This window comes from Maylandia zebra, linkage group LG10 (assembly GCF_041146795.1).
Source record: "Maylandia zebra isolate NMK-2024a linkage group LG10, Mzebra_GT3a, whole genome shotgun sequence".
Taxonomy (NCBI): domain Eukaryota; kingdom Metazoa; phylum Chordata; class Actinopteri; order Cichliformes; family Cichlidae; genus Maylandia; species Maylandia zebra.
The window spans coordinates 26,213,362-26,239,954 of NC_135176.1; the positions used below are offsets into that span (position 1 = coordinate 26,213,362).

The window sequence follows — 26,593 nt, forward strand, 5'->3', positions numbered from 1 at the left end:
TTGCAGCGGTCTTCTCTGCTCTGGTGTGTAAAGACTGCCGCACAGCCCAAACTTTTATTCCGCTTTCCCTCCCAATCAAGCACTCCAAATCAGTCAGTTATGCTTTTAGATTCTGGTTTGGCTCTTGATTGTGTGGGGGTGAAGATTGTACAATACAGCTTAAACTTTGAGTCTAGTTTGAGAGCTTGTCAAAAGCGCCAGAGACAGCAGGAAAAAAAACAGAGGTTTTTTGTCATTGTATCAATGCCTCAGTCCAACCAATTTCACAACAATCTATTAACAAGAGTAATTGCCACATAGCATCATTACAACTAACACATATTTTAGACCATTCAGATGCTGATATCTAGCTGCTAGTGTACTGCTAATTGCTTGCTTAAGTAATCCATTAAAGAGTGTTCCAACAACAGCTTGTATGCGCCATTATCATTAGTTTTATTCTCAGGAAACCTTAACAAACCATTTTTAACAGCGCCGTGGCTTGGCCCTGAGCGCCTCTTTGCATTTAAACCTAAAGAATTTGCTTTTTTTTTTTTAAAGAGCAACTTCAGAAGATAGAGAGAAGTGAAGCGAAAGAGAGAAAAGGTTTAATTGACGCTTCCCCCATTTTCCCAGGGTGAAGATGAGAGGGAGGAGGGATGGGGGAGAAAAGAGGAGGGGGTGATGTGACACTGCTCTCCCGGTATTGCGACTGTACAAAAGGAAGCAGATTTGCAGAAGAGATGACCTCTAACCTCTAAAGCTGCAGAAAGGGTCCTTGGTGGCCCCAGCACCACCCAATCAATCAACTCCTAGAGCCCGTTGGTCAGCTGGACTGTAAGAGGACACCGCAGTCGGACCAGCGGACCAACCCTTAAGCATTCCTAGGTGGAATTTTTTTTCCTTTTTTTTGTTAAGGGAGGGGGATTCAGAAATGAATGTTTAGCTGGTCAAGATATTTTCTTTAAAAAAAACCCCAAAAGGGCTTATTTCAGCTTATCCAAGTTTTCAACGTTATCCTGCCAAATTTAATTTTACTGTGAGAAATGTGGTTATGAGTAATTATTTGTCTGCAGTAAACAAGTGCCAAAAGAAACTGAACCTCTTCACCGCAGTGGCCTACAAATAAAGCTCTTCATTTAGTCTTTACTGATTTTCATTTTTTTCAAATTATGAAAGCACTCAAAGCATCTGGAAACAGACTTCCACGAGATTTTATCCTTTCAGGGATCAGATAGTTCTCGAATTTTCCACTGCTGTTTACGCTGAAAACGTCTCCTATTGACAAACGCTCAGAATATGCTTTGCCAATGAAAAAGGATTTCAAAAATGAAGAGAATTTCAAATAAGTAAAAAATAAATTAATTAAACCAACAACAAATAGCTGCAAAAAAGAAACACACACAATAAATGATGGAGAAATTACACCGATGTTTTAAAATAACATTTCTCTACACATTTTCTTATTCCTTCTAAATTCCACTCATTTTATTCTCGATAAATGCTGATACTTTTTGGTATTTGAACATGACCGCAAAGATTAGCTGAATATTTTCTTTAGCAAAACAAAAAAAGCCAAGGTGGACTTATGTCTTATTTATCAATTGGCTTTTTTTGTGTGTAATTAAAGCAAAAACTACAAAGTGAAATTTCATCAAACTTTGTTGATTATGTGCAAAGCAAGACCTGCTTCAGTTCTGCTGTGACTGGATTTGAAATTTGAAATGGAACACTGGCCTTGACTAAAGAAGCGTTCTTTAAGTGTCCCTCAAGACTACAGTAAATGCACTCAAGTCCAACAGGCTTTACAAAATAGACCTATAGTGTAAATATAATATTATGTGATAGCCTCTTTATCTCGTTTACCTCACATAAAATACTGGATTCAATTTTAAGTGTATTACTGTTAAACTTTTTTCATGCTGTGCTGAGCATTCTTTAAAGGTTTCGCTCGAGTTTTGAAAATACAGATTTTCATTATTATTATTATTAATCCATTCATAATGGAAACCAGGTAATGCATTTATTTAATGTTTACTGCAATTTTTAGAGGTTTCAGTATGAGACTGAATTTAAAAAAACAAACAGATTTGAACAAAACTAATTGCACTTTTACTACACATGTCATCAGTACACTATAAAACAAATGTTTCTCCAGTGAAATGACACTGTTGCTACAAACGTTAGACACGGTCAGGGAATATTATATTGAATTGAGCTTTTCTTTTCAATAAATAAATACACAATTAAATCTTAAATTAAATTTCAATAGAACATTTAAATATTAGAAGCAAAAGAACAGGAATGAAGCAAATAAAATAAGGAAAGGGCCACATGGTGATCACAGACACCAGTTACTGGTAACAGGGTTAATTTGTTCTTAATACTTTTAAATAAGGCATACCTTTGTATTTCATTTTAACATGTATATTAATGGAATACAGCTTCTTTGCCCACTGTCGCCTCCTGCAAGATTATGATAGTGTTGCTGATAAGTAATGACATCGAGATTTACTGTTCACTCTGTGCTGATTGCATGTCAAGGCAAACATCATCATTCCATTCCAAAAACAAAAATAAGGAAGGCTAAAACCCTTTTTTTTAAGTGTACTATATAATACAATACTTGGCTGTATGTTAGCTGTCTCTCTTTGCTAGTCAGTATAAAGTGAGTGGGTGTGTATAAAAGGGTGTGAATGTTTCCAAGTCATGTGAATTTTTCTTGACAGGGATTGTTTAGCAGCTATTTGTATCATGTTATATTTGTAAATTAGTTGGAAATGACACGTTTAACAGCTGATCTACAGTGTTAACTTGTTTGGTTCATGCATTCACACGGTGGGAAACCCACTTCACAATAACTCATCATCCACTCTGTTGCTGGCAGTAAAGATTATAAGTCATAAAAAGCAGCAGAGATTATGGAGGTCAAATTACAGCTTTTGTTACTGAAAACAAGATGAACATACTGGCAGAATAGCAACTGATGCACATCCAATAATATGAATAAATAAAGTCTGTTTGTATAGCGCGTATCAAAACCTGCATTGCAAAGTGCCTCCCGGAAATTATAAAAATCTATTTACACATCAATTAAAATAGGCCGTATAAGACTCAACTGCATCATCAAACTACTAAGATCAAAGCATTCCAGGTGCAGGAGATGTGTAATGTGTAGCAAGAATGTTGTAAGGTGCAAGGTGAACTGCTGGTTCTCTTTTATCGTGGCAACTTTGCAAGGACTCATTGTTACTATGAGCAAAGAATCCAAGAAGTTAAACAATAAAGTTTACTCCACTTCTTCTCTGCATCGGTGTACAAATTAACTCTTATACGATGCCCTTTTTAATTTTTCACCCACTCAAAGAGCTTATCTAGCGTACTCTGTTAGGTTTTTCTTTTCTTTTTTTCTCTCTTTTGCAGCTGGTTGCAAAGGCCTGACTTGGTGCCATCTATCAAAACAATCTGCTCTCAGAGGGAAACCTGCTATTAAGTGATAAGAGTCTGCCCTCAGTGGGGTGTAATGGGTCCCACTTGAGTTCCTTTTTGGAGTATTGTCCTAGCTGGCCACCATCAAGACAATCCCAACCCAGTCACTGCTCTCCGTTTTACTACTAACTGTCTTAAAGTATGGTAATTGCCCCATACTCACATATGGCCTGAACGTCACCCAGAACAGCTGAGATGAAGTTATCCTTCATTTCCTGCAGCCACCACACTAAAGTCTGTTTTTATACAGATTAATTCTCTTATTTACATATCCATATCAGCTTATGTTGGTGAAATATATTATCATGTGGGCACTGTTTTAGCCTACAGTGTGTGTGAGATTTTTTTCTTAAAGCAAAAACATAGTTTGTAATTTTGATGTGTTTTTTATATTAATAAAACCACACAGTAAAGAATGGTTTGAATTGATTTAAATAATTCAAAGAGTAAGATTTTAGTAATTTAATATACTTATAATGACAATAATACCTGCCTGTGAAAGTAAAACAAAAAGTACTACTTAAAAAGTATTAACAAAGACTTCCACCACAGGTCCTCAAAGCTGTTCTTGCAATGGTGAATAGGTTAGAAGTTTTTACCTTACATGTATCACTTCACCACTTCATTACATTCTCTCAAAGAAATAGTTTTTGTTTCATATATTTTGAAAATTATTGTCTTCGGAGGTGCAAAGGAGGTATTATTTACTTATGTTGTGATTTGTGCCCAATAATGTAATGTGTGGGTTGTAGTTTTTTACAGATGGGGCTATTTCTTTTTTCACTTTGCAAGTCAGAAAATTCAATCATCAACAGGAATTTAAAAAATAAAAATAATATATTTTTTCACTACATTTAAAAGAAAAAGTTGTAGTAAATTAAGCTGTGAATGATATATGAAATATTCCCTTTGAAAAAAAAACATAAAAAGGAACAAAACTAGAAAGACTGTTGAGTTCAAGTCCAGGTTTTTGGAAGAAAAGACTAATTCCTGAAAAGAATGTAAAATGACATATTTTCTGGGAACATAATAGTTATTAATACAAATATTTAACTTGAAATATTACCAAAAATTCAGCGTTACAAGTTTTTTTTTTTAAGCAAAATCTAATTAAATACATTTTAATTAGTGAAATGTATAGAAATAAAAAACAAATGTGCTTTCTTTCGACAGGTCGATGAAATCTAATGAAATCCTGGGGTTTACTCTGAGTAACAGCAAGAGTTTATGGGATACGTTGGGAAACTGTGTGTTTGTACATTAGTTTCCCTGAAAGATATCCCTGGAATATACAGAGACTACAGATAAGATAATTTAAAGGAATGAAATACGGTCAAAGTTAGCTTCTTTTTTTTAACTAAATATTCTCCTGACTCAAGCCACAGTCAGAGAAAGACACAAAGCCCATAGGTTACACATACATACTACCTGCTTCTGACAAACACGTATTTATGGATATTGTTTGTGAGAGGTCACAATCATCAACTGAAGACGAGGGAACCCCTTTCTTCCTTTTGAGCCAGGCATATTCACTGAAGCTATGGGAAGACTGCCAAAATGACCCATCAGAGATTGACGGGGGTTAAGCTCCCATAATCAATATGACACCGCTAAGTGCCCTTTGATTGAGCTGCACGTAGTGTAAAAGGACATTTCTGTGTGCCTGGCTGCTCTTGCCACCAAGAAATGCAGCATTTGTCCAAAGCTAAACGGTCTTCTGAATGTCATTGTCACGGGTACATTAACTTTTATATGAGTCTGAGAGACAGACTTGGAGTGAGGATGAACGGCCATTTTCATTAGAGTGGCTGCTTCTTGCCATTAAGGGTGCTGTCAGATGGACAGGGACAGAAATGGTTTGCATGGGGTGCACAGGCAAAGTCTGGAGATTTCATTCCTTCTCATAAGATGTACCACAAGGAGCTGGAGTGATGAAGGCAGTGGCTAAATTTGCCGGTGTGAAACCCCGTGTCACTAGGCAACTGGATCTGATGGCTCCTTTGTTTGGGGTGAAAGGTTGGAAGCACTCGTACTAATCTCCTTGCTTCACAATTAACGAACACAGGAGAGCTGCTCAAACCTCTTCCCGCTCTCAAACAACAACAACAAAAAGAAAAGGCTTGAAAGACTCTTCTATTGTCCCTCCTTCTCAGTCCCTGCTCCCCCCCCCCCACCTCTCTCCACGCTAATCGAAAGGTATTTGCACTGTAAATTAAAATGGCCCTCGCGCGTTGCTGTTTTAACACTGACGCGCTCTCCTAAGATGTCCACAAACAGTTCCAATCTAATTACAAAGGGAGATTTACTTCAAATAACTCTGTGGACAAAAGAGGCCTGGCTATTGTTGACGTTGGGCCACTGTTCCACATCTCTTTCTCTCTTTCACTCTCTTGGGCGAATCCTTTTATATTCAAAGTCCTCGCCTTGCCAAGGTTAAAATGCGATGGGATATCTGAAAGTAGGGAACCTCCTGACAAAAGCGGCCTTTTAATTCTCCGGATGGCAAAGGCCTTCGTTGATTTCCACTGTTCTGTCTCTTTCCTTATCTATCCTTTTTTTCCCCTTAACCAAGCAGATCTTGAACAAAGCCGCAGCGGCTGACATGCAAATGTAACAGGGAGAATGGCGGCGTCCAAGGGAGTTAAGATTGTCCGACAACGGGACATGCTCACTGGGGTTGCATTGTGACGTACAGCTAAGACGCATCCTCGGGGTCGAACGAGCGAAGAAGGGGATGGTGGATATTGGCTGGCCAGATTTGCAGCATGTCCTGCTGACTTCCATTTTATGGGCCGTGAATCGCAGAGCCCTCTGGGAGTCTATAATCCGCCCCCACTGCCCACCCTCCCTCTGCCCATACCACATCATTTTATTGGTCTCTCTGGATGTGTGGCTGCTGTCCGTGGTTTACAATGATCCATCCATGTGGGGATTCTCTCGCAGCTAGACTGTTGCACCACTATGGACATCCCAATTTGCTACTGGATCCCACCCACCTATATTCCCCTTATAAGAATACTACCTCCCTGTCTGACATGCTGTTGTCCCATGGTTTCCTGTGGCGATGCCTCAATGCGACTGTGCCCACCATGACATTAAGCCTCGGCACTGAAGCTCTGCAGTACAGGGGCCCAGTTGGGTATTTCTCAATGAATGAAGCTGGGTGCAGGGAAATGTAGCAGTGCCAACTCTCATTCACACATTTTATCTCATTTACACACAAGCCACACATCCTCTATTCACATAAGTGTTATGCACAGCGCCCTATGATCGTGGCGGATGATTACTACCGGGTGCTGGTCACACTGCAGCCCTGCTCAGTATCCATCAGCCAAAGAGAGGATCTTCCTCCGCCTGGAAAAACTCATTTAGATCTTATCTGAGGAAAAATTTGTTTGCTGAGGGAGAGGGAGGAGGTTAGTAGCAGAAGTGACTGTAGTCTAGGCTAGTGCTGCTTGATTTAATTTAGCAACCGATAGTGTCTCTGACCACTTGTACTCTTCTCATTTTGGAAGGTGGGAGAGACTGAGTGCCAAGGAGGGGGAGATCGAGGAATGCAGCAAGAAAGAGGTATTTGTTTACGGGTGCACTGGTAAAGTGAACTGTGGGGCCTTAAATGATCAGCTTAGAGACGTTTTGATGGTAAATAGAGCTGGGCGAACAAAGAGTGAACACAGATCCAAAAGATGAGGACATCCTCAGTGAATATAGCTACACAGAAACTTAATTATCTGTTAATTATCTGAATAATTATCTGAAGAAAAAGCCAATAAACTAATATATCTGAGTTGGGGGGTTTTTTTGTTTAGTTTTTTTACTAAACTAGCAATATGGAAAAAATATCTTTATACATATCATAGACTAAAATAAATTAAAATAAATAAAAAATACCCTCCACTCATCTATATGACCCTCCATCAAACACCACAGCATTTTGTTGCAGTACAATCAACATGGTGTCCCTGGGAGTCATGCTGCTGGCCTGCCATGGTGAATATGGCACCTGATAGCCACTGTGACCCAAAATGCCTCGCGTGAGCTGTCTCGCCAGCCGCGCACAGACAGACAGACGGATAATCTGCTGCAGACCATGGACAGCTTGCTCAATTATGAGTGGGATGCTGAAAAAAAAAAACCCAAGCATTAGCATGGTGCTAATCAGCATTTTGACTCACCAGATGACACAGACAGGAAGCTCAACATGCCAGCATTTTGTGATCAGAAGTCATAATGCTAATGCACATCTGCCCTTTGACGAAGAGCCGCACTAAACTGAAATGACTCATAAACACTCTTATTGGGTCTGCTTAGTGATCATTTCATTTAAATAGCAAACAATGGCTAAGAGAGATCAGAAGGTTGAGTGCAAAACCATCCACGCTTGCAGCGTCCATGGAGGCTGCCTGCTTGTTTGCTGTATGCGCCTGTTTGTCAGCGGTAACAGCAGCACATGTGTAGCACTGCCTGCATCGGCTGGAAGAATATTTGCTTTGCTTATTGCCACCCTAATGCTCACTGACAACTTAATAACATCACAATTAACTAAATGCTAAACAGATGCCAGTGCTGGACTAATGTGATTGAGACAATCGGCACTTTTGACGTGACCCCTGTGTAGCGCTGCCATTGGCCTAATTTGCTTGAGTGACACGACTGGACTGTGTATGTGTGTCTGTGTGTTTGAGTGTGTCTTTCTGTATCTGGAGTAAATGATTGCAAGGCCACCAGTGTGAACAATTTACTAGGAAAAAAAAGATAAGAACGAAAAGAAATAATGTGGCTTAAAAGCGCTCCTTTCTGACCATCATATCCTTGTTATACTCCCCCCACTTCTCTCTCTCTCTCTCTCCTCCTATCCTCACTCCCTCCCTTTCCAGCACACTCTATCCAGCCAAACTATTTCTGGCTTGAGAAAAGAAAGTGTTTACTCTGCGGCCGGGGCCTGCTGGAATCACGCTGTGTTCCCACTGGCTAAACCCACTATTGCCACTCCATGGTTTGCATATTTTCCCTGTATTACAAGACGTTAAAAAAGGACAGATAAAAAAGAAAAAGAGAAAGAAGGAAAGTGAAAAGAATAAGAGCCTCCCCCTCCTATTATGCGTGGATTTTCTCTGGTGCTGCCGTGTCTGTATGTGTGTTTGTGTGTGGGGACACATACAGATGATTCATGTATAAACAGGAACACCAACAGTCGGACAACAAATTCTTCTGAGGCCTGTGGACTCCAAACTAATTTCTACACAAGTCACATGAGAGATCCAGTCCCTGTTGTTTCTGGTGCTACTCGCAGTTCACTCTGAATAACAGGCGACTGTTCATACTGAATGTAGCCCTAATTTGGCACTTGAATGTGCTGATTCCAGTGCAAATTACAAAGTGTGCATTTGTGAATATATGGCCCGAATGAGCTGCAGGGCTTGTAAAATGAATCCGCAGCAGTAAAATCTACTTTAATTTGAATTTATTGCTTGTTTTTTCTTGTTTGCGAGACACTTTCTGTGTGCGCATCTTATGACCTTTTGCTTTTCAGCAACAAGCCACAATTTAATCATGTGGAACGGGAGTGCGGTGGGGTTATCAATAGAATACGTATACAAGTTATGGTGGAGATCAAACAATCCCATGAAAAAAAAAAGTGAGATAAAGATAGCTAAAGTAAAGACATCGAAACAGATCGAGTGAAAAGCAGCAGCTCAGAGCTGAGAATAATCTTGTACAGACCGAAAGGGAGCGGCTTTACTGGAAATGCAAACTGAAAATGACACGTTGGAAGCGGTCGTGTTTAAATGAGCACAACAGTTTCACCATGTGATATTATGGTGTGGAACAAAATCCAAATTAAAATAGCTTTGGAAAAAGCCTACAGCTGATCACAAAGAGGAAATGATACTGTATACAGCACTGATGGACCGCTACAGCTTTTCTGCCAGATACACTGGCTGATTGTAGCCAAATGTTTTTGGCACAGCCTGGGCTATTCGAAAAACCACATTACCAGTGGAACAGCAAAATTTGAAGCTCATGCTGACATTGACATAATTGTTTTACATGAAATAAAGTGGAAAAGAGGATGCACCTGCTTGTAATGTTAATTTGCATTGTGAAGAAAAAGAAGTCTCTGAAAGAAACAATACTGACTGAGTAGGCTACAGTCTGGCATAACACCAAGTGAAATCTCTATATGGTTTTCTTTTTAACATTTTGGAGGCTACCTACATGGTTTCAAATTTGCTTGCACAACAGCCCGACCACATAAAAAAAAAAAAGAATAAACATTTTGTAAGAAATATGAAAATGCCAGCTAGATATTATGAAATCTTTGCTTGACATTTTTCAAGGTTAAAATTAGCAGTGCAGCAACTGCTACTGCTGTAGCAGTCACTACTGATGTCTGAAACAGATTTACTGCTTATGTCTGAACTGTCTTAATATGTCAGTCACCCATGGAGCAATATGAATAACAAAGTTTATACAAAAAGTGTTATTTAGAAACTTTGATTAAATGAATGAGTCATTGAGATTTGTGGGTTTTTTAAAAATAATTCCTACCTGCCAAACACAGCTTAAAAATAGGGGTTTGTGATTGCTCCACATCATGTTGCTACCTGCTTCCTTTCAATCACCTGACAGCCACCTGATAAAAGTTTTCAACATAAAAAAGCGTGTCTATATGTTACGTTTGCTTGGAAGCTGGTTAACATCGCAACATTTTGACTCGTGAAAGATTTGCGTTTCCATATGCTGCATAAGACCTGTCAGTGGATTACCAAAATAAATGGCAGCAGGGGTTTTTTGTTAAAGAAAGAGTTCCATGAAAGCCCGACAGATGATGTTCTTTGCCTACAAATGCCATGAAGCGAGTCCCAGTTTAGAAAGAGACCGACTTTGATGCAATAGCATCCAGTTTGGGGACAAAAATTAGCCATCAGTGGACGTAATACAACTCACAAGTGGATTCATCTCCTGAACACTGACATTCCTGGATTTGTGTGAATGTGCGTGTATTTCACAACACAGCCAAGCAGGCCATAGTTTGTGTTTTGTATCTGTACATGTGGATTTGCACAAGTTCAACCACATGATGTTTTGATGCTACATCCCCTGGCATCCAGCCCCCACACCCACTTACACACACATGCAAAAAAGCTTGCCAATGTTGACAACTTCAGGAATGCTTTAGCAGCCTCCAAACTGTCACATGGTTTTGGATGATGACTTGCCAAATTTAGGGTCACATAAGACTTGAGTAAGGATAGAGGTGTGTGCGCATGGGCAGCTGTTTAATAAGGCATGGACAGACAAAGTGAGAAAGAGACAGAGGTTGAGTCAGACTGCAGCTGATCAGGCCAGCAGAAGAGATGCCACAATGGTTCCCATTCAAAGCAGCAAGAAAAAGCCACAGTTTCAGAGGCCAAATATTGTCATCAGAGAACATTAGCCAAGGGCTGAAGCACTGCCAAGAGGCAGGCAGAGATCAAAACTAGCTTTGATGGCCCTCAGTAACCCCCTGCTTCCACCACATGCACTCTCTAATATTTTGTGTCTTGGCTACTGTACACTGATTTTTGTATAAATTTCTCCACATTGGCTTTCAAGTTCAAACTGATTTGCTTTTTCTTTTCTATTCTTCTCGTTTAAAATTAGCATTGAATTACAACAATCAGCATCTCAAACCATTGCAGCACAACATTAAGAGAGTCGGAGCCTTTTTCACTTAATATAAATCCTAACGCACCAAAATTCTAGGGCTGAAGGACGTTAACAGAACTAAATTAATAAAATAATACATTTTAGCATCTCATGTATTCTTGCCTATTCTAGGAACTTTTAAAACTGGATATATATAGAGCTCTCCTGAATACAAGAAGAACTCTTGTAATACAAGTCAGAGAAAACACTTTTTTACGTCTCTCATTCTGTCACTGTGGACCAACTTGCTACACGCTGTCAACCTGGACATGACTAATTAACCTTTGAATGTCATTATATGCATATGAAATCAGCAATCGCACTAGAAACATAAGGAAACAATGTACATACGTAGTAGAAATTACAACAGGGAACTACAATTAACCTTTTTGTGCCCAAATCCCATTTAGACCAAATTATTATTATTATTTTTTTCATTTCTGAGTTAACTAATTTATTCTTGACTGAGTCTGATGTCAAATGCAGATATATGTCATTTGCATTGACAAGACTCATAGAAATTCATGCTAAAAAAGAAGGGGGGGGGGGGTTGCTTTTAGAACAGGGATGTCAAAGGTCAGGTGTTCAAATTCGGTGCAGTGTGTTCCATAATGTAAGTGTATACTGGCTACCAGAGTATAAGGAAAGAGAAAGTGAAACTGAAAATCAGAGGGTGCAGTTAAACCGGCTCATCATTTCACCAGAGCCGATTTTCCACACTCTTATTCCACGCAGAGGTCCAGCACATGGATGATTACTATACTATTACTGGTGCTGCTGCTCCAGTTGTCTGGCTGGAAGACACGTCTGGCTCGAGCTGCGGCTGCCCCCCCGCAACCCCTTCCATTCGTTCCAGACTGGAATGCCTATATTTAGAGTGCTCCTTTCCGCTGTTATGGCTGTTGAATCATTAGCCTCGTTTAACCCTTCTTTACTTCCAATGGGCTGATTGGCTGAGGGCATGCCCCTTAGGAGTAGTTCTCCCCACCGCCACCAATTCCTGACTACACTGCCCCACCTTCCCCTGTCAAATGTTGAGGAGGTCCCTGCATGTGTGTGTGTGGCAGAGCAAAGAAAAAGTAGAGCCACTCGAAGGGAGCTTCTACTGGGAGCTTGGGGGTCACGGCTTCAGATGAAGGACAAAACACAAGATGATAATGATAAAGTGTGGCTATTTTTGAGATCCGCTTCTGGTCTCAGTGTGCTAGCAGCTCTCTTGTCTCTCATTTCCTTTTGTTTGACAAATCTGAGAAAGGCTGACGTGGTCAGGTTGATTGGTTTATTGGTAATCCCTTCCCCTTTCATTCAATGCACCCATTAGGCCAAAGTGTCTACATGTAGAAAAGACAGCAAAATCTGCTGAGCAGATTGCCATAAAATCCACTGAGCACATTCAGAGAGACTGCAGCCAATGGACATTTTTTCATTTTTGTACTTCATGAGTTTTCCTGTAACAATGCCCTTAGCATATAATGTCCTCTTACAACTCAATTATCACAGACAAATTCCTGCTTTGGCATAAAACCTGCTGTTGACATTTATGTGGACAACATGCCACAACACACAGCTACACCATATTTAACACAAAGTGCACACTTATTCACAGGGTTTAAATCTAATAAAGGCTGAGTGTAAAATAATCAGAAACAATTTAAGTACTGCTTTCTAAGTTATGAAGCATATACTGACAGACATGAGTCAAAGCTAACCTCTTTGCACCACCTTGCTTTTTTTGTTTTGTTTTTAGCTGCAAATTAGTCCTCCATATCCGTTGTGAGTAATATTATGCGCCAATATTTTCCAACAACCCTCAAATTAGCAGCTGTGAGGCACTCGAGGATGGGGTCTAATTATTATGGACCTGGAGTGGTTTTCTAAAATGTTTTGAATATCTGGACAAAAAAAACCATGAAATTTAAAAAAAAGGTATAAATAAACAAACAAAGACCTCACATTCATCCGAGCACGATGCACGCTGCATGATGCTCAAGGCGCATCATGTCCAAAACAAAGTGGAGGTAATTCGAGACAATCCAGCTTCCAGATTAAAGAGTTCATCACTAGCAGTAAAACCATCTTGGGCCATCACACATCTGCTGAAGGGGGATTTACTTCTTCCCATTTACATCTTGGCACCTACATCATCCCCATCTTGCCATCTTCATAGCTGAGCACTGATAAACAACTTTGGCCTGCCAAGTTTTCGCGGTTTGTTGATTACTGTTGGGTCTGTCTTGATTTAGGGCAAGTAGGACTAATCCAAGCTGATGTGAACTATCCTATCTCTCAATCCATGGCTCCAGTTAGCCAGAGATGGCTGGAAGAGAGTTTGTCCACATGAATGCTTTTTGGTTTGAAACAGTTGAAATAGTTTCTCAGAAACAATTCCACCTTATTATGGCCTTTTTTCTTTTAACCACTGCTGTTCTACCTAGGCAGTATCTTCCAACAACCCTCTGCTTCATGTTTACACACACATGACAAATGTGTAAATGTGATGTTCCCTTACATGCATCTTAGTATAGATGGGGATTATTTCTGAGACTGTGCTAAAAAGTGATCATCTAGAAAAAGACTGTTTTTACCTGTGAAGGTTGAATGAGCATCTAAACACACCTCGCCATGACATGCATGCAGATTTGTGAAAATACACAATAAATAGACTGGGAGTGTGAATCACGAGGATCAGAAAATTCAACGTGATCTCAGTTTTTCTCATTTTTTTAAATTTGATCTGATTACTTGACTTCCTTCTTCCATCGCCATTTAAAAAGAATTTCACTCCCTCCATGAATTACCATGGAGAACACAATCAGCTGGAGCTTTCAGGACAAAAATCAAGCAGAGAAGCTCATAATCTTTCTGTTTATGTGCACAGTCATGATGACATGTCTGCGTGTGTGCGTTCATACCGGTGTGGATCTGCCGGTGAGCCTCCAGGGATTCTTCTGTCTGGAACTGGGCGCCACACTGGTCACAAACTATGGCCTTCTCGCCAGCTGGACAAGAGACAGAAAGTGGATGCTTATTACACACAATGAAAAAATATGTATATGAACTGGTGAGGGGAAAACAGGGTTAAAGCTCAGATGAGACAAATTAAAGAAATACATTTCACTCAAAACTCTGACTTGTTTATTTACTCTTATATTTTTTTGTTGCTTTACACTTAAACACATTAAGATATGTCAGCAATGTAAAAGCTTTGTTTTGTCCACCAGGGAGCACTTTATTCCAGTAATTAATTAAAAGATTTCCAAATTATGTTTGACCATATATTTGCTAATATACTAATAAAAGGTATTTCAACTAGTAAAACATTAATAACTGGCCTGAGAAAGCATTGGTGAGGCTCAAATAATCAGGTTTTAAGTTTACTGAGGAAGTGGAGAGGACTTGAATGAATGAATATTGGTTTAAACTCATTTTAATTACATTCACCTTGATGCATATCCTGTGAGAGAATTACTTAGTTTTATTTTCAGGTTACAAATGATATCTATATGATTTGGCTATAGATGCTGAAAAATGACTGATAATGTTTTTTTCCACATTATTCTATAAAGACCTGACTGTCATTATTTCAGCCTGTCTTTTTTTTTTCAGAATTTAGATTCATATTTTTTCCACATCTGATTGATTAATGAGTGGATTGTACAATATAATTAAGCCTGCAGTACAATTAGCGCTATAACTTGATGAGTCAATCTATCCACTTTCACAATGGTCAGCTTCTGGTCCAAATTTAATGAATATGCAACAGAAGGTGTCATATCCTTTTCTGACTAATGTAGTCTAATTTCCCCCCAAAATTCAAACGCTAAAAGAAAAGAAGAAAAGAAAGCGAGCCCAGCATCTGTGACCAACACATCCTCATTTCTAAGCAACAAATTAAGTCGATTGGCAGCGATTGTCGAAACTGTAACACTAGCGTCCTGTACCAAAGCAGCAAAAACACTGACAGAACCCATATTTGGAGGAGAGAGGTGAGGTGGTGTCTGGATCATACGGTTTGAGTAGGGTTAGAGAAACATAATGGTTCTTGTGAAATAGAGCCTTTCACAGCCATATGTTCAAAAGGCAAACTCTCCCATCTGTAACAAGCTTACTCTAAATTTTCCTGGTTACAAATCCCACCCAGGGGCCTTTCTGAAAAAGATGGACATTCCATGTGCGAGGTCACTGACAGAGATGACAATCATTTTAACCTTTTGAAAAATCAGCTACTATTGTTGTTTTTCTTTTGAGGTCAGTCTTTTTTTTTTTTAAGCATATTTATGTATACTTTATTGATCCCCACGGGGAAATTTCTCTCTGCATTTAACCTCACTTAGTGAAGCAGTGGGCAGCCACAAATCTAGCACCCGGGGAGCAGTGTGGAGGGACGGTACCTTGCTCAAGGGTACCCCAGGGTAGCTGTTCAGGGGATTCAATCCCCGACATTCCAATCATGGGGCCACCACTCTACCTACTGAGCTATCCCTGCCATTACATTACATTAGAAACATGGCTAACAGTCCATGTTTAGGTTTAACACATTGATGAAACTGTCACTGTAACTGTCATACATCAATTATCGTATAAGCTAACTTACGTATCAACAGTGGTTGTGCACACACATACAAATCGCATTGGCTTAGTAGACACACCTGCCATTAACTTGAAGTAGGCTATTGACTCAAAATCATAAAGTTGTTGTCATGTGCTCTTGCACTTTTGTTGCTCCGTGCTGTTAATTCAAGTAGATCAAATAAGTAGCCCTTGAGCCGTAGTCTAAATTATCATGTTCACCTACACTTTGTGAATGTGTACAACCTTTTACAACAACTTTAAAAAAAAAGGAAAGAAAAAAAAACAGGAAGCTGGCATGTACACATCCAGTGTTTTGTTGAAGGGCAAATCAGATCAGGCTCCAGCAAATGAATTTTTATTGCTTGGCAATGAGCACCATACATGCAACACACTTTTCACCAGCACACACATGCACACACACACAGTTTAACATCTGGATGTTGTGTGTACAAAATGACTCTACGTGTGTGTGGGTGTGTGCCTGTTTCCAGTGCAAGCACAGAGCAATCTCTACTGACTAGACCTTGGTTTGTTCTTGGCACAGCCTCCTGGGTTACGACACCTCCAGAGAGAGAGAGAGAGAGAAAGAGAACACAATGAAAACAGGAAGCCAATTCTTAGATGACAGAAAAAAAAGTCAGGGAAAGATGGCTTATGTGGTTTTGCAACCACAGTGGCACTAGGGAACGGCCTGTACTGTAATGAACCCTAAAAAAAAGGAGAAATAACACGGACCGTACACGACAGAGTGTGCCTGCCAGAACATGCTTATGCAACAAGCTATGCAAAAGATGGTACACTGAGCGTGACAAGATCATAAGCCACTGTAATGCGACCTATAAACGCTAGCATATCCTGCATTCATCTGCAGCATCACAAGATATATTTCCATTTAACTACTTGTGACTAAAGAGAGTGAGCCGCGGAGCAATGTCTTCTTTAATTGGCTGCATATTCAAGAGGCGTAATTTGCTGTTTGAGCGTATGGTGCGCTGGTGTCGAATGCACAGATGAGCATATGGCCGAATTAGCCGGCAAAAGCATCCACTTAACCTTTGAGGAATAAGACATGTAGTGGAGGTGTAGGCAGAACACTCCCCACCCCCCAAACACCCCCACTGATGTCCCTGATTTGCATTAATCGGATAGTGCCTCTTTTGCTTCTTTAACTTCTGATTCATTATCATGGAAACTGTAATTATTATTTTTACAGGCTGCGGTTGCTCTGTTAACCTTCCTTGGACTTTTTCCTCTATTGATTTGAGCTCATCGATTGCCCTTGCAGCGAGCAACTGAGACAATTTTATGAAGGCAACTTCTGACTCCAATTCTATCATATGCTGTTGAGAGTCTAAACAGAGCTCAAAGTAAATACACATTCACATTTTTACATTAGATATAGAAGCCTGTCCACCACATGCATACATTACATTAGTTATTGTCATTTCAATTGAGGTCTTAGGTTTTAAACGTGGATTTTCTTCCAGGTAGCAACGAGGCTAAATTAATTCCCCTCATCTAAGAAGTAAGATAAGTAAGTAAGCGGCACAGTTTCAGTTTACAAACTCCCTACATTCATTACCAGGTGCCCCTCAACGGCCAATGGGCTTCTCAGATGCCATCAGACCAAAGTGTGATTGTGCGCTGCAGCTTCCAGATGCGAGTATGTGTAACTGTGCTGCTGCATGTTCCTGTAGATCTACTGTAAAACCTGTTATTTCATAGGAAATGTGAAATTTGGTGTTCACTGATGTCTGCAAGGTACTCAGCTTTACACTTGCATAGTAACCAGTAAGTAACGATTTCGCCTGAGAGACAGTGGTGCAGCACTATAACCACTCTTCTGGGAGGCCAAGAGGCGTGTGCTAAATGGGCCAGGGATAGGATTTTAGTGCAGGGCATGCCCCTGCTTGTGGCACAAGGACATAAATTGTCAGGAAATGCCTGCATGGTGCCTTGCTTCAAGGAGAATGGACTTGTGCGAGGTCAATGTAGGGCAAAGGGGGTGGAAAAGTGGAAGCACAAGAATCCAGGGTACACACCGCCAGGCAGCCACCCAGCCAGATGACCGTCACTCTAGTTAGCCAGCTGAGTGCTAACGGGGGGCCCCTCCACTTGGTAACAGCCTCCATTAGCCATTTTTGGTGCCAAATTAAAGTGATAAATCTTGAGGCCCCCTTTGATCACAAGAGAGTGAACTTGTTAGTTAGAGGGAGAAGGGAGCTGGGATAGAGGAGACACACACTGTTACCCTTGTGATTTGTGTCCTAAAATAATAAACTACTGCCTTACCAGGGGGGCCCATTCAAATCCTCACTGTAGAGTCTAAAGGAAAATTCTTTTACCACTGAAATGATCTTGAGCTTTCATTTAAATGAGTCATATTTTAATTCTCACAAAACTAACAAAAATGATGGCATCGTAGAGAAGCTCAACGGGGAACATGTAAATGAATGAGCACTCACAAAATAACATGATGTAAATACAAGTTATCTGTCAGAAAATCTAAAAGATGAAAAGAGGAAGAAAAAAATAAAGGAATCTCCAAATGCCTAATCTGCTGTTAGCGGGGACTCCCATGTTACTTTTCCACAGATTCAGGCCTTTGCTGACATAATAAAAGTTGCACAACGCATGATGAGTTGGTGTGTGTGTGTACATGTGTGTTGGGAGATGGGGATAGAGTGGTGATCAGGTGCCACATGCCGCTGAAGCCACTTCCTTTTTCACTTCTCCTTTGTCAATATTGCACAACTGCTGTTGCAGAGCAGTTTGGCTCAGTTATTTCATAATAAAATACAGTAAAAGAGAACAAGAGAACAGAGCTCCGTGCCCAACAAGTAAGCATCCTACAGTGCCCAGCAGCAAATACTAAAGTAATGGTTCCACATACACTATACGCCTGATCCATCTTATCCCACAGATAAAGGAGACTTCCCTTCAGGTAGTGCTTTGGTGTTTTCCAATAACCTCTTGGTACGCTGGGCACATTAAATTGGCTATTGTTTCTGTAAATGCATATTCTAATTAGAGGAATGTACATTTACAGGCTGAAAACCGTGCCACTTTATTTCAATGTATTCTTCCTTGCTGGTGCATTACTGGGTATTTAAGGTGTCTTTGTCCTTACTGAGGAGGTTAAGTTAGAGCCCACCTTCTATTAGATTGGTATTTTAGATGGTCAAGAGCACTGGGTAAAAATATATTTTTATTAAAAAAAACAAAAAAAAAAAACAAAAAACAGAAAGTTGGGCCCAACATGAAAGTCAAGTCAAGGAAAATAAAAAATATATATATTTATATATATCAAAGAGTTTATCTGTATCTCAAAAACCTTTTTTCAAGCAAGCACGTGCAAAAACACACAAAAATAAACATCCTGAGTCGGCTTAATGTTCCCATAATGCTTGCAAAAACAATTTCACAAATCTTCTCATTCAAATTTTTCTTCACTGTTTCTCTGTTGTGTTCTACACTTTAAAATTGTGGTTACCGTTGTGCCTAGTTGACTGTAGGTACTTAAGGGTGTTTCACTTACAGTAAACTTAGTGGTTATGGGTTTCCGTAGCAGTGACACGGTCTTCATCACAAGTAGATGTGTTGAAGACCGTGGATAAGCCCACAGCCTTTCCAAGAAAGCGATGGTGCGTTCCCTTGCCTGTAATTTCCCCTGACATGCTAAGTGCTCATTCTCCAATTTCCCTAAATAATGTGGTGATGGTGTAATGTTTTATTTGCTATTACACTCATTCCATGTGAGCATGAAATCTGAGTCTAATATGAAAACCATCGTTCTCTTATGATGCTGAGGCGGAGGAAAGTAACCCCACTGCCCATCTGGGTATTTATGGGTGTGATTAACGTATTTGGGTACAGCAGCACACACACAACGCACATCGCCACGCTCGCATCATCTAGTTCAGCAATGTGATCTCATAATGCCACCATTCAGAAGCTCTTCTCATTCAAAAGAATTTGTCAGACACAGAAAGGCCTTGTTTGTTTGGGCTGATAGTTCTGTTTTTCCTGCAGCAGCAGAGGAGCTTTTTGTTTTTGTTTTTTAAAAAAAACAAACTACATTCCCACACTTGACACTTACTTGTTGTCCCAACCCACTTTCACAGGTAGATCATATATGCTAAGATTGCAACAGATGGCCCCCCCTTTGGGGATCACAGTCTAAACAGAATCTTTCATCAAAGACAATCACAGAATTAAACATAAGAGTTAGAGAGTCTGTCTGTGCTCATAGCAATGTACGAAAAAAACAAAAAAACAAAAAACTAGGCCACAATGTTGATACCAAAGTTTAACATTTCATCCTGTATGGGAGATAAAGAAACAAATATTTTTCTTCTGTAACAACCACTGGCCATTTTGTAACATGATTGAGCCATCAATCTGCCCGTTGCAACACATGAAACAGTTTATCTATTTTTTTCTTTCCTACCTAAATACAAAAACAGGATTAAACGAGCAAGTGTTTAAAAATCGGCAAAGTCATGCCAAGTCCATCTGTTTCCTGCAACACAGTCATGAGAATATCTTGTCAAAAGGCCTTACATGGCCACTTGCATGAGTTGGCATGACACTATTTAGCATGCACACAGACAGACGCACACAACACATACTTAACAGTTTAACAGTGGAGCTGTGCACAGAGAGTTCTGTACAATCCATTACATGTAGAAACAGACAACTAAAACAAAGCCACAATAAACAAACTGTTCAGCTATGAATAATTTACCAGATGTCTTTTTTAACTTAACTGCAGTAAAGACAGTAGTATCAGCAGTTGTATTAATAGTGCAGACTTGCAAAAAATAGCCTAACCTGTGGTAATTGTACACACGTTGGTCACCGCGTGCGCAAATTATATCAACACTTGTTAACGTCTCCTTTCAAATTAGAGGTGTCACTGAGCAGGAAAAGACATGGCTACATCCCTGGAAAACAATAGAAGAGATGATGCACACTAGGTCGAGTGTAAGAGGCTGCAGTCTGTTGCAACAACCTCCCTTTAAGAATTTTGAGCCAACTGGGAATCCCTATACTCCCGCACTGATTGCATGGAAGCCTGTAGAGAGCGATCTGCACACACAATCCAGCTCGTCCAATATGCATACGCGCCAGCCTCACTGTGCATGCCACGTTACAAAAATTTGGTGATGGGCGACCAGCTGAAGCACTACCAAAGTGCACTGTGTGCCATCAGCTATGACTTCACTTTTGGCGTGCACTACCGTGTGCAAGGGTGACAACGGAGATAATATACCAAGCTTCGTGTTAGCTAGGCATGTAACAATTTTGGAGTTCCCTGACTTTACACCACAATTCTCTAAACTTTATCGTGGTTTTACTGACTTTAAGCATAACTGTTGCCCTTTAGACAATGGCCTGTTTGTCAGACTTTGTGAAACTACCTTCTAATTTGAGAATTTTTTTTCAGCTTACCACAACTATAATAGTTTATTGAAAATGTCAAAGGAACATGTTCAGGTTTTCTCAAGTTTTAATATGAAAATGATCTGCTGAATTCTAACGACAGAAGCTTAATCTGGAAATCTATTTTGTATGCTCTGTTAAGCAGGTATTGCCATCTGGCCTAAAAAGGTGTCTCAAGTAAAAAATCCCCATTAGAGCACACATAGAACGGACCACAGTGACCTGAAAAATTGTACTAATGTTTGACATAACAGAAGTTAGGTCAGATATTAAAAGCCCACTGAGACGTTGCAGTGCCCAGAAATTCTTCTAGGATGGATGACTCCCCCCCCCCCCCACACACACACACACACACACACACACAAATAGCCGTAGGAAAGTTAACTTGACATGACATAATCTTACACATGATTTTTTCACCCACTTTAATCCCCCTGTGCAACATTTGTTTGCATGACATACTTTTCTGTATGCGCACATATTTCTGCTGGAAGTGTCTGAAGGATCTTTTCTCAAGAGTCAGAGAGGCTAAATGGGAAATTAAAAAGGCTAATTACAGTGTATATGTCGATGGCCGGCCAATATCACACTCAGTGGGTTTTTTTAGCAGTGTAAACAGGGCAGGCTAGAGAGCAGAGAGGCAGATTAGGGAGGCAGAATGTGTGTGTGTGTGTGTGTGTGTGTGTGTGTGTGTGTGTGTGTGTGTGTGTGTGTGTGTGTGTGTGTGTGACAGAGGGAGGGAGGCAGACAAGCACAGTCACCAACAAAAACATAGCCTGGCTGTTCACTGAGCCTACATAAATGGCTTACGTAAGAAAGTACTCTCAGTACCAAAAAACAGCAAAAATCCATAAACACACACAGACAGCCCCATTCGCCCCCTCCCCCCACTCCCGCACACACACATAAACACATTCATACACACATATTGGTCTCACCACACTTCTGAGGACTTACATTTATTATCACAACCACAAAAAAATATTTCTGCTTTGTATTTTTAGATTTACACTGTTAATCTTGACCTTTAAAAATAAACCGAAACGTTGGCCAAAATGACAAAATATCAACAAGAGAAAAAAAAGGAGATTTATTTGCAGCATCTAAAACTCAATCTGGTTCTCACACACACACACAAATAGCACAACAAGTATACACGCATTCATGGGAACACACACAGACGCAGTATGCTGTCAGAACAATGAGTACAGACACCACACGCTCTCTCATCCCCCACTCCCTCCCTTGCACCCTCTACCTTCAGCGTTATAACGAGCTCTGCTGTACAGTTTTATTTACACCAACCTCTTATCAGCAGTACAGCAGCACAGAGGCTGCCAATTGGAGAGGACAGGCCACAGTACTGCCTGTACCCTGTAGTGGAGTAGGTGTATATCGCCATGCCCCCAGCACGTTTTTATCAAGGCTTGGAAAAAGTCTGGGCTTGCGCCAGGCTGCCTCTCAAAATAATAAAACACACTCACACGCAGGCACACAGAAACAGGATGAGTTAGCAATAACGCACCACGACTACAAGCACAACAGTACACAGGTCATACAGCACGAGTACAGCTAAAAGGGATTTAAGTCCTTTTAACAATCTTTTTCAGATGCAGGCATTATGCTACATAAATATTAAATATCTATCTGAAGGCCTCGAGGTGAAAAAGATGTAAACACAAGAAATTGTAGAATTGTCATCACTTACAGTACAGTCAGAACTGAAACCCTGAGTTTTGCAGATGATGTGATTCTGTTTGCCTCATCAAACATGATTAACAGCATGCACTGGGGCAGTTTGCAGGCATATGTGAAGCAGCATGGAGGAAGTTCTCCACCCTCTCCACCTTCACGTTTTGTTTTTTGAAAATAATGGATTGCTCCTTCTTGGTTGAGTTGCCTTAAATGCTGGAATTTGCAAATCTCTAATGTAGAGCGTGAGATCGACTGATGGACTGGTAGTCATGGCAGGTGATGTGCTCCACAGAGAGCCGAGTAGAAGAGCAAAACTTTGGTTTCACCTATGAGGAAGTGACAGCTCCCATAAAGGAACGCTAATCCAATTGTAGCAGAGTGGCAAAGTACTAAAGTTAGGACAGAAATGCCATTAGCTAGATAAACTTGCAGATTCATGGGCTATATGGCCTAAATTACCCTCAAGTCTTGAAGCCCTCTTGTTTGCTAATGGGGCAAATAAGAAGTGTGGAATCTGTAACAGGACATGAGGAGACAAATAGCTATAGTAGTAAAACGAACTGATATGGTGTAATTACAAAGTGTACCTAGCAAAAACAAAGTAGCTGTACACGGAAAAACTTAATGTCCTAGCAGATGATATTGCACTACCCATAAAACATGCACTGGTTCTCACAAGTATCAAACAGACTTACACAGGCAGAAATGACTTTATGGTGTGAGCAAACATGGCAATATAGATAAGACGAGATATTCTATGGGAGGTGGAGGGGTAGACAAGCCATCAAAAGCGCAAAAGCGAACATGTTTGCTCTCGATGATATTGTTATCGACGGAAGGGAAAAAGAAATCAAAGGGAAGCGAGAGAGCACGAGGAAGAGAGAGGGAGAGAAAAAGGAAGCAGATGAAGACAGAGAATATTCAGGTCGCATTTGACAGCTTTACGGTCTGTTGCGCCGAATGGGATGTCTAGGGACGTGGCAAAGCAGACAAATATTGACTTGCAGAGCGTTCGCATGCACACACGTACACAAGCGCACGCACACACAGACTGGGAAAATACACAATACACTTCCACACGAAGCCTCTAAATTCAGCCCCCCTTCAAAATGGATGAGCTCACATTGCAACATCAGTCACCCTTGTTTTGTTTTTTTTAGCCAAGCTCAACCTCTTAATCCATTCTGCCTGCAAACCAATTTGTTTGTCCAGTAGGTCATAGACAGTTTCCTGCCCTAACTGTTCCCTGTTCTCATGTACTGTTTATTTCTCCCTCGCCTTTGTATTACTTTCTCTGAATGATGAAGTCTTTTCCAGAGCTTTCTGCTTCTTAGGAGATTCTGGGCATGTTAGTTCGCCTTTCCCGTATTTGCTTCCTTCCTTGTATTTCTTTCTGACCAGTTCCCTCTACTTTCAAATTGTCTTGACAACAGAGAAAGCTGGCTTGAAGTGTGCATTGAAACAAGAGGAGATCAACACAAGTATAACTTAAGAGTGTTTCTTTTTCATTTAGTACCATCAGATTTTTAGTCAACGTGTCAAAGGGTAGCTAGTATTAACATCCTGACAACTGATATCTTATTATTTTTTGTTTTTACAGAGACACCACCATGAAGTTTGTTTCTGTGTATCTTACTGGAAAACATATTACCTTATTCAAATTTTAAAGCCCATTATGTTCACTTGCTTCCTGTTGAGCGCACCTTGGCGAACGCCCAGAGGTGGCAAAAGTACACACATTGTTCACTTAAGTAGAAGTGCAGATACCTGTGTTAAGAAAATGCTCTGGTTAAAGTTGAAGTACTGATACAACTTCTTTACTGACGTGGAAAAAGTGTAGACTCTGAAATGTGCTCCAAGTATAAAAGCAAAAAGTAGCTCTTCTACCACCTGTTTTGTGAAAAGCTAACTAATCCGCCACCTGCCATATTAATCTAAAAATGAAATAAAATTACTAGAGAAGGGAATAAAAACTTAATTTCAACTTAAATTCTAATTTTAATGACAATAACACTGTATTAGGAGATATTTCATGGCCCATCACGACGTAATTCCACCCCCTAGACAGTAGAAAGCTAGCTTATTGTTAAAATTCACCAAATGATTTTATTCAACTGCTGTCTGCATACCCTGGTGTAACCCAACACTGACCATCAACACAAAAGCTGCACTGCACCACTCTAACGTACTGCTTTAATGTAAACTTCACCACAGTACTGCTAATTAACCAGTGTAGCCTGCAAAAAACTCTGATATTTCCATACAAACTTTGAACAATAACAGTTAGTATTGTATTTTTGTATAGTAATAGTACAGCATTTAAATTCGTTTTTAAAGATTTTCACAATATGAAAAATCATCAAGCAGAGAACCAATCTGAACCAATCTGAAATTAATTGTGATATTTTGTGTAAGATTTAAATTTCCACTTTATCAAATGTCATTGATTAGTTCTTACCTTTAAAACTACTTTAATGTCCTGTCTCACTTAGATCTTTCTCCACCTCTGAGTGAAGTTAGCTCATTCTTTTCTCTCTCTGGGGTATAAAGCAAACGTAGCTAGCGGTTTTATCATAAACTCCACAGATACAGTTTGTGTGTGTGTTGATATTTGTTGAGGTGTTTAAAATGTTGCATTTGAAATTACCTGCTACTTAAAAAATGTTACTCTTTGAGCTCGCTCCTCTTCTCTGTCCTGAACGAGATACTGAAGTACCACAACCACAACTTATTGACACGTGCACCAAAATTACCATTCCAGATGCTCCAGCCCACTTTAACCACTGAGTATAGCACTATAAACTCACTGTGTGCCATAAGCACTGGTGATGGAAATACCAACAGGACTGTCTTGTATGCATTATTGTTCCCACCACCGATGTAATATAATCAATTAATTCCCCTCAAATGTGTTAAACCTGAAGTAACCAGGCTGTTTTGAAAATGTAAGGAGTAGAAAGTGAAGATATTTGTGTGTAAGGAAAAGTAAAAAGTTATCAGGAAACTAAAGAAAATACGATTCAGGTTGATCCTAGAGGTGAAAGATGTTGAGGGTTTTCAATGTTGCTTTCAACCCCTGTACATTTTCAAAATGAGAAAAGAAAATGAGGTTTTGACATGTACCCATGTTTCCTGAAATCCTTAGAAATGAGGCTATCTTCAGGGTCTTGGGTGGATGATGTGTGCTTGTGTCGGGATACGTGGAAGAGGATAAAAAAGTGCAGGACGGGAAGCAAGAGCTGGATGCACAGAGGAACCACTGGAGGCTATTTTGGTGTGAAGTGGCAGGAAGTGAATTAGGTTGCCACAAAAATGCCAAAGTAGGGCTTTTCGTACAAGTACTGGATCCGGTTTTAATAGACACTGTTTGGACAGAAACAAAAGATCTGTCCGTGTCCATCCTGAAAAAGCATACAAATGTATGAAGCAAAGAACATGACAAAGAAAAACACATGAAAATGAGCCTATGGCTCATTTATATACGTGTGTGTTTTCTAAGCAAGATTCTTTTAAAACAACCAAAGTGATCAGTTAATACAGCGGTCTCCAACCTTTTTTGCGCCACGGACCGGTTTGTGCCCGACAATATTTTCACGGACCGGCCTTTAAGGTGTCGCGGATAAATACAACAAAATAAAACTAGTACTGGTACCGAAAAAAATAAGATTTACTCATAACACACGTGAAAAGACCCAGGAAAACTGAGTTAACGATTTTAACG

General features: G+C 40.0%; 1 protein-coding gene across 1 annotated transcript in view; it reads right to left on the reverse strand.

The window, feature by feature from the left end:
• zbtb16a (zinc finger and BTB domain containing 16a) overlaps nt 1-26,593 on the reverse strand; it is a 143,278-nt gene that overhangs the window by 38,031 nt on the left and 78,654 nt on the right. The window contains exon 4 of the mRNA XM_004573472.5: nt 14,073-14,159. Within this exon, the coding sequence (XP_004573529.1) occupies nt 14,073-14,159 (87 nt within the window). The remainder of the gene's footprint in view (nt 1-14,072; nt 14,160-26,593) is intronic.